This window comes from Pholis gunnellus (assembly GCF_910591455.1).
Source record: "Pholis gunnellus genome assembly, chromosome: 13".
In the NCBI taxonomy this organism is placed as follows: Eukaryota; Metazoa; Chordata; class Actinopteri; order Perciformes; family Pholidae; genus Pholis; species Pholis gunnellus.
In genome coordinates, this window is record NC_136540.1 from 20,290,587 (window position 1) to 20,309,001 (window position 18,415).

Below are 18,415 nucleotides of genomic sequence, written 5' to 3' on the forward strand. Positions count from 1 at the left end.
TGTAAACGCCTCAGAGGAATTGGTGAAGAGTACATTAGAGCTGATGGAAGGGGGGGAAGGACAGGATGCTCATGTCAGTGTACAGCGGCTCCCTGTCAGTGTTTTTTAAAGGAATGGACATCATTTTATACTTCAATTCAATCAAACCGCCTTCATTTATTCTGACCTTCATCATGAAAGCATGTCTCTTTTTTTCTAGATTGAACCAATGAGCACACAGAAAGAAGATGTGACACTGTGTACCAAAAATAAACACAGAGGAAGAAAAAGGAAGCACAAGACAAAAGGTAAAATATAGAAGGACATCACAGCTCTACTTATCACTACTGCACTCAGCAGCACCAAACCTGAATGAAACAATGTCCCAGAAATTCTTCTGAGAGAAACCATTGAGGGAATCTTTAGTGTCCAAATTCCCTCACAGCTAAACATGTAATGTGCGCCATGTTATAATCAAAAGAATAAAAAGACGGCCAATTACATATAATGATGTACAAGCATACCGTATGATAGAGAGAAATGAGGAAGTGTCACAGAAAGATTATCATAACCCCGCTGTCTCACAGTTAAGAGGTTGTGCATTTTTTGATTTTTCCTCTTCAATAAACTTTCTTTCAGAGATGAAGACAAAAGAGACTTAAAACAGAGTGGGAGGCAAATACCTGAGCAGAGACAATCATCTCAGAGAGGAGGAAAGCTGATGCCGTCACTCCATCCCATGGTTTGTACTACCTACACATAGATATTCATGTCATCCATTCACTCAACTTTTATACAGTTCATGTCCTGTACTCATCAGGGCAAAAACATGAAATATCCTTTAATAAACTACAATTCTGTGCCAGAATGTGAACTCAGAGCTGCAAAATAGCCGAGATAAGTTTGTTTTGAGTTTGTTTCTTTCTTTCTTGATTTGTAAGATTTATAGCACATTTAGTTCCCCTCCACTGCTTTTATGAAGTCAGTATATTATTCTGCTTTACTTTGAGACATTCCACTATGGATACATTTTAGTGTTAGAAAAGTCCACTTTCATCTATCTGGTCCCGATCTGGTTAACAGGAATAATTGATCAGATTCAATCGCCCCTCTTGTCTTCATCCTGACCAATCATTGGCCAAGTTCAGTGCAACAGAAATATTAGCAAATGAAATGTGATGTTTGCTTTCACCTACAATCATTTTGAGCATGTTTGCCACAGTGGTGTGTACATATTGAAAACTGCATGTCCCATGAGGCAATGTGGAATGCATAGCTTTCAGCTCAAATGATAATTTGATCAAAGTAGTTTCATACAGCATTGATCTTCAAGACTGTGCATTCGTCTCAAAATACAAGATAAATTAATAGATAAATAAATAACACACATAAGTGCTTTCAGCTCTGAAATGTTTCAGCGTTTAAAATGGACGCTGCATTTCAGCCACTCATGCACACGTTTATTGCAAAATGGAAAATAGAAATCCAATTTATCTTGTTGGTGTGGTTCTACTCTTTCTTCAGGATGCTCCCTGCTGTGGAAATGCAGAGAAGCATGGCCAGCAGCATGATAAATAACAATGGGAATTAAGTCATTACATTACATTACGTTACATTAGTCATTTAGCAGATGCTTTCATCCAAAGCAACTTACAATAAGTGTATTCAACATATTCAAGAGAACTACTAGTCACCAGAAGTCATAAGTGCATCTCCTTTTTTAAACAAGCGTCTAAGAGCATAAACCAGAGCAAACGTACAGTGCAGAAACAAACTAATACAATAAGTGCAACAAACTAGTATGAATACAATAAGTACTAAGTGGAAGGCTCAGGGAAGTCACAAATAAAGAGCCTCCAGGGTGCAGACAGAGTAGAGTCAAAGCTCTTAAGGTCTGTTCACACCAAACGCGATGAACGCGGCGCAAATGACGCGATGAACGCGATTCGCGCCGCCGGTCTCGCCAGGGACTATTTCTGTTCATTCGCGTGAATCGGCCTGAAAGCCGTTCAACTGTCCGCCATCAACCGTGGAAAAAATCACCTCTATTTCTGCCTAGTACGTGTTGTGGAAGTCCCAGATATCATGGGAAACTAAACGCCGTCATGTCTGGGTTCATAACATTGTCCAGAGGAGTTCCGTGGATTTCATCGTGTCTAGCAAGCCACACGCCGGCTGTTTACCACAGCTGTATGAACACAAAATAAACTGATTTGGCTCTGATTTAACGGCAATAAACCGACAAAAAGGGAATCCGAAATAACTACGTAATGATGCCGATTTGTACTTGTTTTCTCAATGGAGCTTGGATCGATCAGTGCTAGGCTATGCTAACATTGTAGCAGCTCCATCAACTCTCACAATAACGTCATCTAGACGTAAATACGGCAGCGTCTATTCATTGTTTGCACCATATGGTTTACACACACACACACACATTTATACACATAGTTTGGTCCGTTCTCTGCTGATATGAGGGATTGTAGAGCTCTGGGTGAACGTAGGCGGCTACAGTATTTATTTCCTGATTCAACAACGGAAGGACTTCAATGATGAAGGGGGAGCAACTCAACGCTGATAGGCTATCGCGCTGGAGCGTCACACGATTTTTTCGCAGAAGTTCAAATATTTCAACTTCTGCATTTGGGGTTCGGCGTTTTGACGCGCAAAACGCGCCGCGCCATCGCAAATTCGCGTTCATCGCGTCTGTACATAGACTTTGCATGTAATGTCGTCGCGTTCATAGCATTTGGTGTGAACTCACCTTTACAGTAGCAGGAGTGACTGTACGTGCACTCATTTAACAGAGCACCACTACAGTGGCATGCTGTGATATGTATTGACATGCAGTCAAGTTTAGTTTTCAGCGACTGAGAACATATTGAACCAGCACTGACTGAAGTGCTTGTTAAAAAGTGGAAGAAAAGTTACAAGTGTTATGTGATGAATGAGGCATAAACACTGTTTGTCATCTCTGATGTTGGACCAAATGGCAAAATTAAGACGGTAGTCCCCACACAGGTCCTGTTATCCCTGTCCCTAACTCCCCCATTCGGAATGATCAGAATGCTGCTATTCCCATCCCTGTCTGAGTTTCTCAGAGCCATTCATGGTCTATCACTATGGTTCATGGGTAATCAGATCTCATTGTATCTGTTAAGTGCCGCGGAGAGATTATAGGGTTGTCCCCGATTCAGAATGTACAAAGTCAAATCTGATTGGTCAAGTCAATCTATCCATGTCAAATCATGTCTTTGGGTTTTTTCCCCTCATTTATCCCCCTTTGTTTGAGCTTTATGTATTTATAGAAAAATCGTAAAATCAACAAAATTATTGGCCGATATATGTGGCTATTGTTTAGCTATATTTACAGAATAATGGACCGTTTGTTGTGTGTGTGTGTGTAGTGCGGGGCTGTCCAAACAACTGAAATGAAGATTGATAGATGTTTTTTATCCCGCTTGCTTTTCTTGGTTGTAAATAGAACTTTATGTCCTCATATTTCCCCCCATTGTAATGATCCACAGACAAAGGAAGATGGCAGGGAAGTGAAGGGACACAAACATTTGTTTCTAGCGCCTCCCCCTGCTGATTATGGAGATCGTTCATAAAGTCATAATGATTCTTATAAGTGCTCTAAATAATTCAATTTAATTTATTTTTGTATAGCCCAAAATCACAAAGCACAAATTTGCCTCAGAGGACTTTACAATTTGTACACATACGACATCCTCTGTCCCGGGACCCTTGCATCAGAACAGGAAAAACCCAAAAAACCCTTTAACAGGGAGAAACCTTAGGGAGAGCAACAGAAGAGGATCCCTCTATCAGGATGGACAGAAGTGCAATAGATGTCATGTGTACAGAATGAACAACATAACAGTTACAACACATTCAATGTAGTAATACATGTATTCTTTGATTTTGAAAAAGCGGCTTTATGTTGTTGTTATTGATGAATGATGCTCTGTTTCATAACCACATTTTCCCGTTACTGTGAGATTATAAGATTGTCAGTCGAATCAGGCTCCTTAGATCGAATCGATTAATCGGGATCACTGAATAACAAGTATTTTATCTGTCATGTTTTGATTATGCGGTGGCCAGAGGCAATATGTTTTCGGGTTGTCCATGCATCGGTCTAGCTGTCTCAGGAACGCCTGAGATAAATTCGGCACAAACGTCCACTTGCACTCAAGGATGAATCGATTAGAATTTGGTGGTCAAAGGTCGCTGTTTTAGGCCATAACTCAAGAATTCATATGCTCATTATTACAATTTCACACAGATGTCTAATAGGATAAACTGATAAAGGGATAACATTTCCCTGCTCTTCTCCCTGTACATCAACAGCTGCACCTCCAGTCACCAGTCCGTCAAGCTCCTGAAGTTCGCGGATGACACCACCCTCATTAAACTCATCTCTGGTGGGGATGAGTCCGCCCACAGGTGGGAGACTGACCATCTGGTGACCTGGTGCAGTCTGAACAACTTAGAGCTCAATGCTCTAAAGACAGTGGAGATGGTTGTGTATTTCTGGAAGAATGCAGCCCCACCAGCCTCTATCACCCTGTGTGACTCCCCGGTTGACGCGGTGGAGTCCTTCCGCTTCCTGGGCTCCATCATAACCCAGAACCTCAAGTGGGAGCTGAACATCAGCTCCATCACAAAGAAGGCTCAGCAGAGGATGTACTTCCTGAGGCAGCTGAAGAAATTCAACCTGCCAAAGACAATGATGGTGCACTTCTACACAGCCATCATTGAGTCCATCCTCTGCTCCTCCATCACGGTCTGGTACGCTGCAACCACTGCCAAGGACAAGGGCAGGCTGCAGCGCATCAATCGCTCTGCCGAGAGGGTGATTGGCTGCAATCTGCCATCCCTCCAGGACTTGTTCGCTTCAAGGACCCTGAAGCGAGCAAGAAAGATTGTAGCCGACCCCTCTCACCCTGGACACAAACTGTTCGTGCCCCTCCCATCTGGCAGGAGGCTGAGGTCCATCAGGACCAAGACCTCACGCCACATGAATAGCTTCTTCCCTTCCGCAGTCGGGCTCATTAAAAGAACCCGGGACCCCCACTGACTCTGTCATCCCCAGGACAAATTCCTACCAGTCACTCCCCTGCATCCCTTCTATCCCTTCTATTACACTTGACGCTTTTACAATACACATCTCACTCGTTTATAGTCCTGTTATCTATTCATTTGTACACTTTATTTTATATTTCACTTTATTTTATATCTTACTTTATTTTATATCTCTCTGTACATTTTAATATGTTTCTACTTGCACTGATTGTTGTTGATTGTTAAATGTTATGCACCTCCCGTCATGTCAAATTCCTTGTATGTTCAGCATACCATAGCAATAAACGGTTCTGATTCTGATTTTGAACAGACATGGATGTAAACTGCAACATGACTGGTTGGTGGAGGCATACAACTGAGAGGCGGTAATTCCAGTTTCCTCCTATAAGCTTACTTTTCTAATGACGCCGCCTTCTTGATTGAAGCATCCCCCACTCACTACTCCAACTTATCTAAACCCAGGCCCTGGGCCAAGGAGGAGGTGTAGATGTAACACACAGCAGTGATTTCAATGCTTTTCTATCTCCTTTGGCAAATTCACCTCATTTGAACATCTACTAATCTGGACCGTGCGGAACACAAACCTTACTTTATCTCTGACTTTTTAGAGCTCTTATCATTTATAATGTCTGATATGATTATTATAGGTGATTTTAATTTTCACGTTTGTTGTGCAAATGAATCTGTTGGCTTATACTTTAATAATTTATGTCACTCGTTTGGCTTAACACATTAATTTAAAGCACTTGTAACCCTGTTTTGAAATATGTTTTAAGTAGTGCTCTGCTGATATTGGTAATAACTTTTGATTGCTGATTTTGAATATCTATCAGAGAAGGTGAGGTGGGTTTCTAGTCAGGAATCAGCAAGTCCAGTATTTGAGTCACTGACCACCACAAACACCTGCAGCTGAACTCAGTAACCAAACCTTTTGGCTTGTTACCCTTTAAGGAAGGTCAAGTTCAACCATCAAAATTGATTTGCCCCTTTCAGTTTTTTAAAGAAGTTTGACGATGTAAAACTATCCAGTATTTCACACATCAAAAATGAGAGAAATGTCAGAAAAATTTGGAAAAATATATTCCAATCCTGTCGTCCCCTCAATTTTCTAATGACCTGACCTTTGAAAAAAATTCGTCTCAAAATTATGAGAAATGATGAGTATCTAAAAATAATGACTTAATATCTCATAATAATGAGCTTCAGTCAAAATATTGAGATGGAATTATTTTAAGATATTTTCTCAATATTTGTAGACACTAAGTTATTATTTTGAGATACTAAGTCAGTATTTTAATATACTAAGTCATTATTTTGAGATTTGTTGTTACGACTCAGTCTCCCTCTCTTTTTTAATCTTTAATAACGATAAATACCAGCCGATCACAAGTAAACACGCTGGTTTTCGGACTGCGGACGCTAATGGCCACTTAAAGCTGGCTGCATACAACCGGGTAACGACAGGAAGTACATGTGTTTTTCCTTCAAATTAAAGGTGCCGCCGCTACTCGCGCACTACAGGAGCATATGAACACCGGTAAGTGTCTGAAGTTGAAAAACAATAAACCGGACGCGGTGGTTTGGTTTCCGCCAGCTTCCCTTCAGCACCGCTGCCAATAACCTCTCAGCTGAAGGAGGGACTTTGTGAGCGCTGCGTTGGTGGATGCTTTACAGTCACACAGGAGCACCGGGGACTTGAAGAAAAGCACTTTTCGGGATTTTCACAGACTCGCAGGCTATATCTCCCAGACGACAGCACGCTTCAGACAGACAGCAGATCGATAACCATGAAGAACCCTCTGTACTGGGCCATGCTGGTCGGGATGACCGTCCTGCTGATGGAGCAAGGTAAGCCATGAATTCTGTCCTCCTTCGCAATTGTTCCTCGCTGTGTCCGACTCTGTTTCAATGGGATTGTCAATTTAGCCAATGATTAAGTCCGTCATGCAGGTCGCGGTCAGTCCGCGTGCCTACATTTGACACCGAGATGCTTGTCATGTAAGCTGCAGCTTAAATAATGCGATTAGTGAAGTAGCGGTTCATCTGTCTTGGAGTGGCTTGACTCTCTAAGTATCCAAGTTGTTCTGTGTATTTTTACACCACTCAGACTACATCCGGATGCAGATTTTTCTCTGGAAGTTTAATCCTGACATAGTCCTTCTCAGCACTATCACTTTTGCTTTGGGTTGTGTGTTTTTGCAAATAAAAACAACTAATAAGCTGTTAATATTGCTTGCTGTATAGCATGCAGCTGCACGGCTGTTTATTTGAAATAACTTGCAATTCAAATGGAGCATATTTTCATTTTTGCGCTCGTGGCTCCTGCTGCCCGCGGATCATCTTGACGCGTGGTAAATCTCACGGATGGGAGGTCTTTGCTGCAAAGATGATTAAGTATTAGTTCTTAATCCGCATTGACTGCGCGGCCAGGTCATCTAAATTAAGCCATGTATGCTCCGGGCAGGCAAGAGGGCTTTGCTGCTGGATCGGAGAGCAGCGAAGCAGTTCTGTCTCTCTGACCTTGTTTACACCTGACAGGAAAATTCAATCGAATAAGTAGATTGTGGCTGGATAGAGGTGCGCTTAAACACCTTTTATACTCACCATAGTGTGTATCCTACTTACCTGTAGCATATTCTCCATGCAGACTCCATCACCAGCCAGCACTCAAGGAAAGATGAACACTGTTGATCCTCCTTGTCCTCTGATAATGACCCTTGAAGTTAAATAAATCAAGTGGACTGAAGTGGATGAATGGCTGAATGTAGGAAGGAAGCCGGGACGTTTTTCTTCATCAGCTCTCCAAACCTCACTGTTGTATTTGGCCAGCAGCCCCTTTGCTCTTAGATGTGTCTTCGGTTGGACAAAAGACTGCCGTCCACAACCGGAGTCCTTGCCAGTGTGACAAGTCAAACTGTACAGAAAAATCACGCAGCTAAGATTGTTTCTTGCATAAAGGGATGAAATTATGTTTTTTAAATATTAATTTATAAAGTAGAGATAAGGTCATAGCTTTAAATGTTTGCTGATTTCAAAATCCTGCATATTTTCAAAAACATTATGTATTTTAGATGTGTCAGTGGTCAGAAAGAGATGGAATTAATCAGGTGGATCACCGTGTGTGGTTTAGTGGACCAGAGAGAATGCAATGAGCACACACTGTCTCTGTTGTATCACAATGTACCATATATCATTACATGTAAAGTATATACGGTCATTATTTTGCAGGCAAGAAACAGTGTCAAGTGAAAGAGAACCTCTGCAGACAACCTTTTGAAGAAATACACACATTCCCGCCGAAACAGGCAGCCCGGGGGATGGCGTTTTGTTTTGGGTCACATTGCCGCACCTGGAAAAAAATTGCATTCAAAGTCCCATACATTCTCCAGACGGCACCAGCATTGTGGTTAAGTCATTTGCATATTATCAGAGCTCCTGCAGAATCAGAGATGTGTTAGATTAGATGAAACTTAAATTGTTCCCATGGAGAAATTGGGTCATTGCATCAAAAGACAGGGCACAGATGAGGACCGGGCAAATATCCAGCATTTCTGATAAGATAACAAATAAACAGAGCAAAAGAAAATATGGAGGATAATGAATGAATGAAGACAGGCAGATTTACAGGTGAGCAGGGTATATATATAGCCACAATAAAAGGCAATATTTCATGATTAAGGTCGTGTCTGGATAGCATTTTATCTGAGTCCATCATTGGATCAACTCAATGCTTTTAAATCCCTTACTAAAACCAGGTTTAGTTTTTAAGGTTTGCAATTACTGACAACTTAAAGTGGCAGTAGACAAGTTTTAGCTTTAACTTATCACTATGAAGTAAGTGTTGATTTCACAATGTCATGGGTGTAGAATAATGATGCCATCAGCTTTTAGATTGGTTCCATATAAGCTTCAATTTCTCTATGATATTCTGACCTTCACCGGGTACGCTTTACCGGGAAAACAAAGGCTCCTTATACGGCACAATGCATGTCGATAGCGCTGGAGTTGCATCTATACTTATGAAGGTAATAACATAACAACATGGTTGAGTAGTCTGAACCAAACCAGCAAACTCTTTATTGCCTCCCACATTGTCAATGAGAGCGCATTACAGCTACACTCCTTCATTCTTACCTTTCACAATAATAGCCCAGTGGAACAACTGGAGTAATGTTAATGTAAAATGTGGAAACTACCAGAATAAAGAGCCTGTTGTCAGATGAGGCACAGGAGGCGAAGAGGGAGGCTGATAAAAGCGTTCTTTCTACTAAGCTACCTGACTACCTATCAGTACTTCCTACCGGGTGTTTTACTCTGGCTTTACTGGAGCACTAGCTACTAGTAGATCTAGCGCTGTGTTTTGGTAAGCACCTCACAATACGATACGTATCATGATAAACGTGTCACAATACGATATATTGTGACACAATACGATACATATTGCAATATATCGCAACACACTATTTTCTTTATAGAAAATGTAAAAATAGAGCTGAAAATACAACTTGTTGTGTCCCACCTGGATAGTCGTATACATACATCATTAATTGCATTAAAACTACCAAGGTATTTGCATTGCACATAGTCACTCAGCAGACAACACACTGAACTGAAATGCACTTATATGAAAATAAAGTTCATATTGTATTCTCATTGGTTCTCTGAACACTCTTTTACTAAAATGCACTTGCCATAACTTCATTTGAAAATGAAATACACACTGTATTATTTTCTTATTATGTCACTGACCACTCTTTGCTCACATGTAGATGCAATAAACATGATATGAAATAAGGTGCATTAAGTAAAGTTGTCTGTTATTATGGCTTGGTCCTTCCCATTTATGTCCCATTCCTCCAGGTTCAGTTTTCAGTACCTCCACAATGTTACTGCCTGTACGGTTCTCGTGATGGGGTGTGATGTAATTCTAACATTCGGGGCGACTGTGGCTCAGTGGTAGAACAGGGTCGTCCTTCAATCAGAGGATCGGCGGTTCGATCTCTGGCTCCGCTAGTCCATGTCGATATGTCGAGACACTTAACCCCAAATTGCTCTCGTAGCTGAAAGAGGAAATGAATGTTAGTTCGTATCCTGATGGGCAGGTGGCACCTTGCATGGTAGTGTCCGCCATCAGTGTATGAATGGGTGTGAATGGGTGAATGATGACATGTAGTGTTAAAGAGCTTTGAGTGGTCGGAAGGCTAGAAAAGCCTTACACAAGTACAGTCCATTTTCGACTCGGTGGTCTAGTCATCTGACATCGCCTGTCAGCGCTATTCTCTTTGCAGGGGGAGCGATGTTTTGACACGTTTCTTCACCTTTTAGTAAATCCTGGGCACAACACTGCTACACCAATCATGTGTCGGCAGGAATGAGTCGGGATCAAATAGCGCCGCTTTACAGTATACGGCCACTTGCTCGTGAGACGCCGTGTTGGGATTTTGGCAGGGAGGTCACTGGCCTTAGCTACGACATCTAGCATTACAGGAGCGCAGGAGCAGGTTGTTTGACACACAGAGGGGCTCGAGGCAGTTTAAAGGAAATGAACAGGATTTTCTTTTACGTATCGATAGTTGCTGACATATCTATACACTCATTATTATAATTATTATAATCACTATTAAAGAATTATGATGATAGTAAGCTATATCAATATTTTGCTCAGCCCTACTGAGATCAGGGTTTCTAGTTGAAATTGGGATTCTTAGTTGCTGTTCTTGCTTTGCTTTAGTAGTCGGGCTGCTAGCAGTAGCCGTGTCGCTAACTGTGTTGCTGGTAGTTTCAAGGCTCTGCAGAAAACAAAAGCGACCCGGGTGTCGACAATAACACTTGTCGACACAGCTTACACATATTCAAAGATTCAATTCAGACCTTTAATCACCTTTTGTTGGCTGTGAAGGCAGAAATATTTGGGTCTTTAGTGGTGGCTTAATTCAATGGAGACGATTCATCCAGACTGAGGATTCTTTAGCAAACAAATATTCTCTGGCCATGTACAGACACCAGCTTGCAGAGAGTTAATTAACCAAATGTGTTGTTTTGGCCTTATAAGCACATTTATTGATGTTGTAAAAAATTATTCTGCCGAAAGCAACGTTCAGCAGTGGGAAAGCAATAAATGCTTGCTCACATTATATTATATTATTAATGCTCTTTGCTAATAAAAATGTCAGGAGAAACAAAAGGTTTGTTGATAGATTATCTAGCATTCGAACTCTGGTTCCAGGTCATTTTCCAAACAGGAATCTTTCCAGAATGGAACCATCAGAACCATCAGAACCCTTTTTATCAATATGGGTTTAGCTGCCAAGTATGCTGTCTTCATTGTTTTAACATGCAGGACTCAGGGTCTATTTTTGAAATAGATAGTAGCTCCTCTCATGGTCTGATCGAATACTTTCAAATGTGCACAGTCAGGAGATAAGTATTGATATCTTGGCTCGTATACAGATATGCAGAGGAGCCTGCAGGTCAGAAGTAGGCAGGCGGGGTGGATGTAGAGAGCAGGAGATCACAGGAGCAGAGAAAAACAATCCGGAGCAATTGATGGAGACAGTGAGAGGCGCTCTACTAGTTGGCTGGCTGAGGCCGGAGCCACTGTGGCAGGGAGCGGCGTGCATCTGGATGGTCGTCGACACGAATAACTGCTTGAAGCACTTCTCGGAGCACCTCGAGGGGATGAGCCGCAGGCTGAAATTGCTGTGGGGCTGTGTCAGCTCACTGGAGGGTGGGAGGCTTTGTCCAAAGTGAAGATCTGTTCAGTTTCCTGTTGATGTATTTTGCAGCTTTTAAAAAGAAATACAGCAATAATTTCAGTGTCATGCTGTCCTTTGGCTTTCTCATGTGTAATGAAAAACTAGGTGAGAATCTGTCAAGGTCTCTTACTGAATGCAGTCTTGCATAATTTTCTATCATATAATATGTTTGGCACAGGCAACTGTATGCACAACCATGGCAGAATTGACACACTAAACAAGAAAAAAAATCAGCGGTACAAATAACGTGTGTTAGGAATGAGCTGTGCAGTTCCTTTTCATGTTTTCTGCAAAGTGAGGCAGTCGAGTTCATGCAGCTCAAACAGAGAGCACCTCCTGCTTTGCTGCAGCTGCTCCTCCTGTTTCTTTCTGCCAGTGGATTGAATATGCAAGTAGCTTTCAGAAGGTTTCCTGAAACCAGGAAGGGATCTGAACCCCAAAAGTTGATCATCTTCCACGCGCACTGAAGGAACAGACTCCGACATGTGGGATGGGAAGCAATCAAAATACTGACATCAGTGGGCGTAATGTTGTTTTTTTCTCAAGAAAGAAAAGAAGTTGCAAGAAGAAAAGAAAAGGCAAACCTCACAAACACAGCAAAACATCCCGATATCAAACTGCCCCAAACGAAGCAGCTCATGTTCTTTTCCTAACAAAGAAAAAAAGAGTGTTTCTTTCTGGAGTATTAATCCGGCTTAAGATAAACACTGGTAATGAGGCAGCCTCATTGTCTAAGCGGGCTTCCTCCCTCCCTCTGTCTCTGTATGTGGCTGGGAGAAGACAGTGCTGGCTGTGTTGCCAGGATGCAGCACAAACTCTTGTGGGTTTTCTCTTTCGGCCGAGACCCTGGAAGGCCTGTGTATTGTGCCGTCGTCCCTCCTCCATCAGCGCGTGTCAGCCAAAGACGAGAATTATAGCCGGTTACATCGAAATTTGGAGCAACAGCTGTTATTGGATGACCAGCTGAAAGAGCAGAGATGGATAGGGGTGGTGGTACGGAGCCGTGGTGTGCTCGTTGTATGCAGCCTTTTGTTAAAAACATTGAGATCATTGTTGATGGCTTGAGTGTGTTCTCCTCTTATCGCAGGGCTACAGCTACTCAGTAGGGATCTCAAGGAGAAAAAGAGGCAGAGCTGTTGCTCTAAAAAATATCTTTGTCCATCTCCGCATACACAGTCCTCACAAAGCCTCGGAGCAGAATGAACAGGCAGAGCAGGCAGATGGCCGACAATGGCAGGTAGACATCGCCACCTGTGTACAGTGGCGTGATATCAAACCAGATAAATGGACGTCATGTAAATTGGCCATGAGATGCTGTTAAAGCCAGCTTCACAGTTGGAAAGCAGGAGTTCACGTTCAGACACTCCCACGCTAAGATGTATTGATGTTTGAACATGAAGCAGTGGAATGTATCTTTTCACTGCACTTTCCCTGAACCTGCCTCGTTGACCTTTACTTCAGATAGTGATTGACTACACTTCCCAGAATGCCCCCCACAGACTGGCATGAATCTGTTCCATTCAGCGGCGAGCTACAGGATGCATATCATGGGTTTGTCACTTTCATTACATTTCTATGTATGAATAACAACAAACGCTTAATCCCTTCACATTAATGAATTAAATAAACATTTTGTTTATTCACAGGTTTTATGATGTTCCCTATACCTAAAATACAATGTCATGGCCGCATTGCATTCTGGTCGATTGAGTCTGCTGCTGTGTTGAAAATATGTGGATGTGACATCCATGAAATGAGAAAAATACAGGACCAAGCAACAAACTGGACCCAGAAATAACAGATTGATCATCAAGAGCTATTTTTAGATTGTTCAAGTGTTCTCTTCCTGTTGTTGTTCCACTGTTGGAGTCAAGAGGTTGCTTTGGATGTGAAACTTTTTTTCACACTGAACTACTTATAATATTAAAGAAATGAGACACATTATGAGGTGATGGTCTGTAACTGAGAATTGTTGCTCCGCAGATGTGAAATTGCCACTTTGTCTGTTCCATGGAAACAACCAGACTGCCTGTTTGTTTTCTGAAAAGGCAGATTGCAAATTAGAGCTAATTGTTATCCAGTTGTATATTTCGTTCCTGGGGTGGGAAGCAATCTCCATGTTCCATTATATTTCTGTAATCAATATCTTTTTTTCACTTTTGTGCTTGTGCGTTTGGTACTTTCACAGGTTCATATCACAAATGAATCATTTGTGGGTCGTAGAAAGTTTGATGTAGAGTTTAATGGAAGCCTGATTGATTTACTCACACTCAGTAGGGGTCAACAATCAATTTGCAGCACTGGAATTTCAGTGAAGGCTTTCAATACTGAGGCTGCATTGGCATTGACAAGGAAAACAACACATCTCAATAGGTGCTAAGATAATTAAATACAATTAGATTAGGCTATTACTGTATACTCTTATAAGTGTATTACACATGACAGGAAGCCCACGGGTAGAAAGATAAATATAAAAAATCATATTGTGCCCATAACAGATTTACCCAGCAATGTTTATCTGCTGGGTAAGTCAGTGTGTCTGTTTCTTTCATACTGTGTGGAAATGTGCTGAATAAAATCCTTTAGTTTGCACATGCCTCACTTTCACTTCCTGAATATCAGATAATGCACCGTTAGCAATACTTGAAGTTGCACACACGTAAAGGCACATTTTTTGGGGAAGCTTTTCCTCTTTGCCACGTCCTTGTGAAGTGGTCATGTGACCTGGTGGCCACCAGGGACCTTGCCAGGGAGGGCTGATTAATAAGCAACAGGGATAGTGACTTCAGACTGTGTCCATTCACCAGGTTGTCGTGTCTGAGGAATGCTGCCTGCTTGAGAAAGTCACAGCTCGCACTCTGCACTGTTTGATTCTATGTAAGCAGCTTTAGAGAAGTGCTGCTGGATATATATATAATAATATAATATATTATATATATTCATATTAGGGCCGTCCCGAATATCAATTTGTGGATTTCGGTAGCAATCAGCGGTAAAGATAAGCTTTACCAGACATAGACTTTACTTATATATTTAGAATATGTGTGTTCTTTGGGGTGAGGGAATGCCAAAGGCTGTTTAGCAGAGTTCCACTCAGTTTCAAAATCTTCCTATGTTTTTTTTACTTTTGACACAAAGGAACACCATTTCTGAAGAGTTTACAGGAGCAAAAGTAACGAGGAAAGAGCTGAGAGACAAATATTGCAAGTTACAAGGCGTTTCACAAGCTATTCTCGTTTGTCAGGAACATTATTTATGAAGCAGTTACAGTACTATATGCAGCTGCAAGTCACGGATTTTATTGCCACTTTCTGTATCTTATTTGCATACATATCATCTGTTATTTCAAATTATTTATATTTTTGGTGAAGCTTAACGGGAAATGTAATCAGAATGATAAAGTATCAAGCAGGAGGAGACAACGCTGTGACCTCAGAAAGAAATCAAAGAAACCAAATTATTGTGAAATTTACATTTGTTATAGAAATTTACCATTTCATTTTTATTTTATTTTTTATTTACGGCCCATGTGAAGCATTTATAGTATCAAAGCCAAATGTGATGTAGCTTACAGTCATGGGTTCATGGAATCAGTTGTACTCCAGCTATTCATATTCTCTTAGAGGCTCTTTTGGTCATTTGTGACGAGATGTGATTACTTGATGCATCTGAGGAGCACATACATCAAGTAAAATGACCTGACAAATCAAAGTCTTCCTTTTCTCTCATTTCACTTCTGTAACAAAAAGCTTGCCTGGAGCAAGATGGCAAGGTGGTTTAACCCATGGGGATTGCAAAAGCTCTCACTTCAGACTTTGAATAATATCTCTGTATCGGATGCATGTAGTGACTTCAAATCTGTGCAGCGCACCGTTCAGCCGCTACAACGAGCCGTCACTTCTTCTTATAATCCATCCAGGGGCTTGTTAATACATCAAGAAAATATAATAAAAGCAATAATTCAACATTTAATGTACGATTAATGCAAACTATACAAAGGACTCTTAAACCTTACTGCTTGGTGAATGCTGGCTGACATGTTGACTCTCTCCTTTCCAATCACATGCTGTGTTATTAGAAGCTCTGCACCAATGATGGTGTCAAAATGGCGCATGGCTGATTTACAAACGTGGTAGGAGAGATCTGTGCTGTGTCCTGAGCATTTAGACATACTGCAACACAGAATCGACCTTCACAGAATAAATAGATGTCAAGATAGTCATCTGAAGTGATTGAGCTATGAAGAGACATTGTCAGAAGTGACTGCAGTATACATATTCAAACAGTCCATGTTGTGCTGAAAAAATACAAAAAGATATTATTTGCCTGCTTGTACACGTTTAGAGAGTCGAGGCCCCAGTAAAAGAAAAAAGAAATGGGCTCATTTACTGCATGACCTGTAGTGAAAAGATATAAAGACATATGCAAGGCCGAGAACAGAACGCAGTGAAGAGAAATGACACATGAGGTAAGACAAGGAGTCTCAGTGGAATCACAGTGAAGGACAATTTGTATTTTGTCAGGAAGGCTGAGCACTGAGTGTTGTTTCAGCACAGCATCACGTCACTCAGCAGAGAACACACGCGTTGGAGCAGTTGGGAGAAGCCCAGAAGATCAAGCCACAGTGTGCATGTGGAGTGTTGGCCACTGGACACTGGAACCACTGCAGTCGTGTTTTTGATTGAGGCCATAGCTGATGTGTGCTCTTTGGGAGTTTTGGAGCATGGTGTTTTGTATCTGTAAAATCAAGAGCCAGCCGGACTGAGTGACCAGGGGATAATAATTAGTTGAAACTAGAGTTTATTTAGCAGGAAACACAATACAGCTATATACACTACCGTTCAAAAGTTTGGGGTCACTTAGAAATGTCCTTATTTCTCAAAGAAAAGCACTGTTTCTTTCAATGAAGATAACATTAAATTAATCAGAAATACACTCTATACATTGTTAATGTGGTTAATGACTATTCTAGGTGGAAACGTCTGGTTTTTAATGAAATATCTACATAGGAGTATAGAGGCCCATTTACAGCAACTATCACTTCAGCGTTCTAATGGTACATTGTGTTTGCTAATCGCCTTAGAAGACTAATTGATGATTAGAAAACCCTTGAAAACAGTTATGCTGGTGAGAGAAGCTATAAAACTGGCCTTCCTTTGAGCTAGTTGAGTATTTGTGGGTTCGATTATACTCTCAACATGGCCAGAAAAAGAGAACTTTCATGTGAAACTCGCCAGTCTATTCTTGTTCTTAGAAATGAAGGCTATTCCATGCAAGAAATTGCGAAGAAACTGAAAATTGACACGAAATTGTCTGGGTGACCCCAAACTTTTGAACGGTAGTATATATATATATATACACACAGTGTGGGCGATATCCCCCAACATGAGCCCTGTGATGAAACAGAAGCAGCTTTCTGTCTCGCTATCTGACTCTAATTAGTCTTCTGTTTCCTTTTCGTGTTTTCCTGCTTACTGACCCTGACATGATGTGGGAATCCCATTATTTGTATTATACTCAGCTTACCTGTAGTCATTGTGTCTAATGGGAAATGGTTGTGCAACAACTCTCCTTCTCCTGATACAATCGGCCTAAAATACTTCCTATACCAGGGGTATTCAATTAAAATTCCAAAAAGGTCCAGATTAAGAAAATCTCCTCGGGCAAAGTTCCGGAACATTACAATAATATCTAACTTGCGCTATTTAGTGCCATATATATATATATATATATATATATATATATATACACGGTTGTAATTCTGGAGCAGATGGCAGAGTTAGTGGTTAGCGAGCACGTGGTCTGTGGAATAATCTGTGTGCAATTATTGGGGGCTTGCCTGGGCATTTGCGTCAAGCACAAGAGATAATATTTCAATTAGTGCTATCATTGATTGTGCTGGAAGCCCCTTGGCAAAAGCCGTTGTGGTGGAATCTGAGAGTGTGTTAATAGGAAACAGTTGAGCCTCCTGAGAGCAGGAATCGTCATTGGAAATATAGCTGTCATTTCTTTTCTCCTCATGGTTGAGCTGCAAAAGTTCTTTGACCAACTCCTCATCATTCCGTTATCTTGCTCTTGTTTCTGCCTGTCCGCTGAGAAGATATGTAACTACTTTCAAACAAAGGTGACTCGGTCCTTCCAATAGAGGCCGGATGCTTCAGGACATTGAGGTATTAATTCCAAATGTCCCACTGGGGGAGGCCAGAGCGTGGTGATGTTATCTGTATCGCTCCCCTAACCTTGTGATTGATGAATGCAAAGTTAACAGATCGATACAGCTGATATAACTTAAAGGACCTACAGGCTCTCACAGAGAGCTGATAAGAAAGACAGAAGCCTGGGGAAGCTTTGTATTTCTGTTCTCTGTTTACGAGTGCATGCATTTGCATGTCCACGTAGAGGATATCTAAACTCATGAATATTTAACCATGATTTTGAACTAGGAGTTTCCACAGTATCAATGTTATGACAGTCATGTTTCAGTCTTGAGTGATTCAGCTGCAGAAACAAAGCACGTGGCATCCACAGACTCTCCCTGTGTTTGTGAATATTTATGAAATATCGGTTGGCCGAGGAGACCCTCTGTATTATAG

The 18,415-nt window shown here is 41.3% G+C and overlaps 1 protein-coding gene across 1 annotated transcript in view; it reads left to right on the forward strand.

Moving 5' to 3' along the window:
• Positions 1-6,854: 6,854 nt before the first annotated feature.
• Positions 6,855-18,415, forward strand: part of ntm (neurotrimin) — a gene marked incomplete at both ends in the record, with an annotated part of 472,335 nt that continues 460,774 nt past the window's right edge. Inside the window, one exon of the mRNA XM_079171030.1 lies at positions 6,855-6,915. Within this exon, the coding sequence (XP_079027156.1) occupies positions 6,855-6,915 (61 nt within the window). The remainder of the gene's footprint in view (positions 6,916-18,415) is intronic.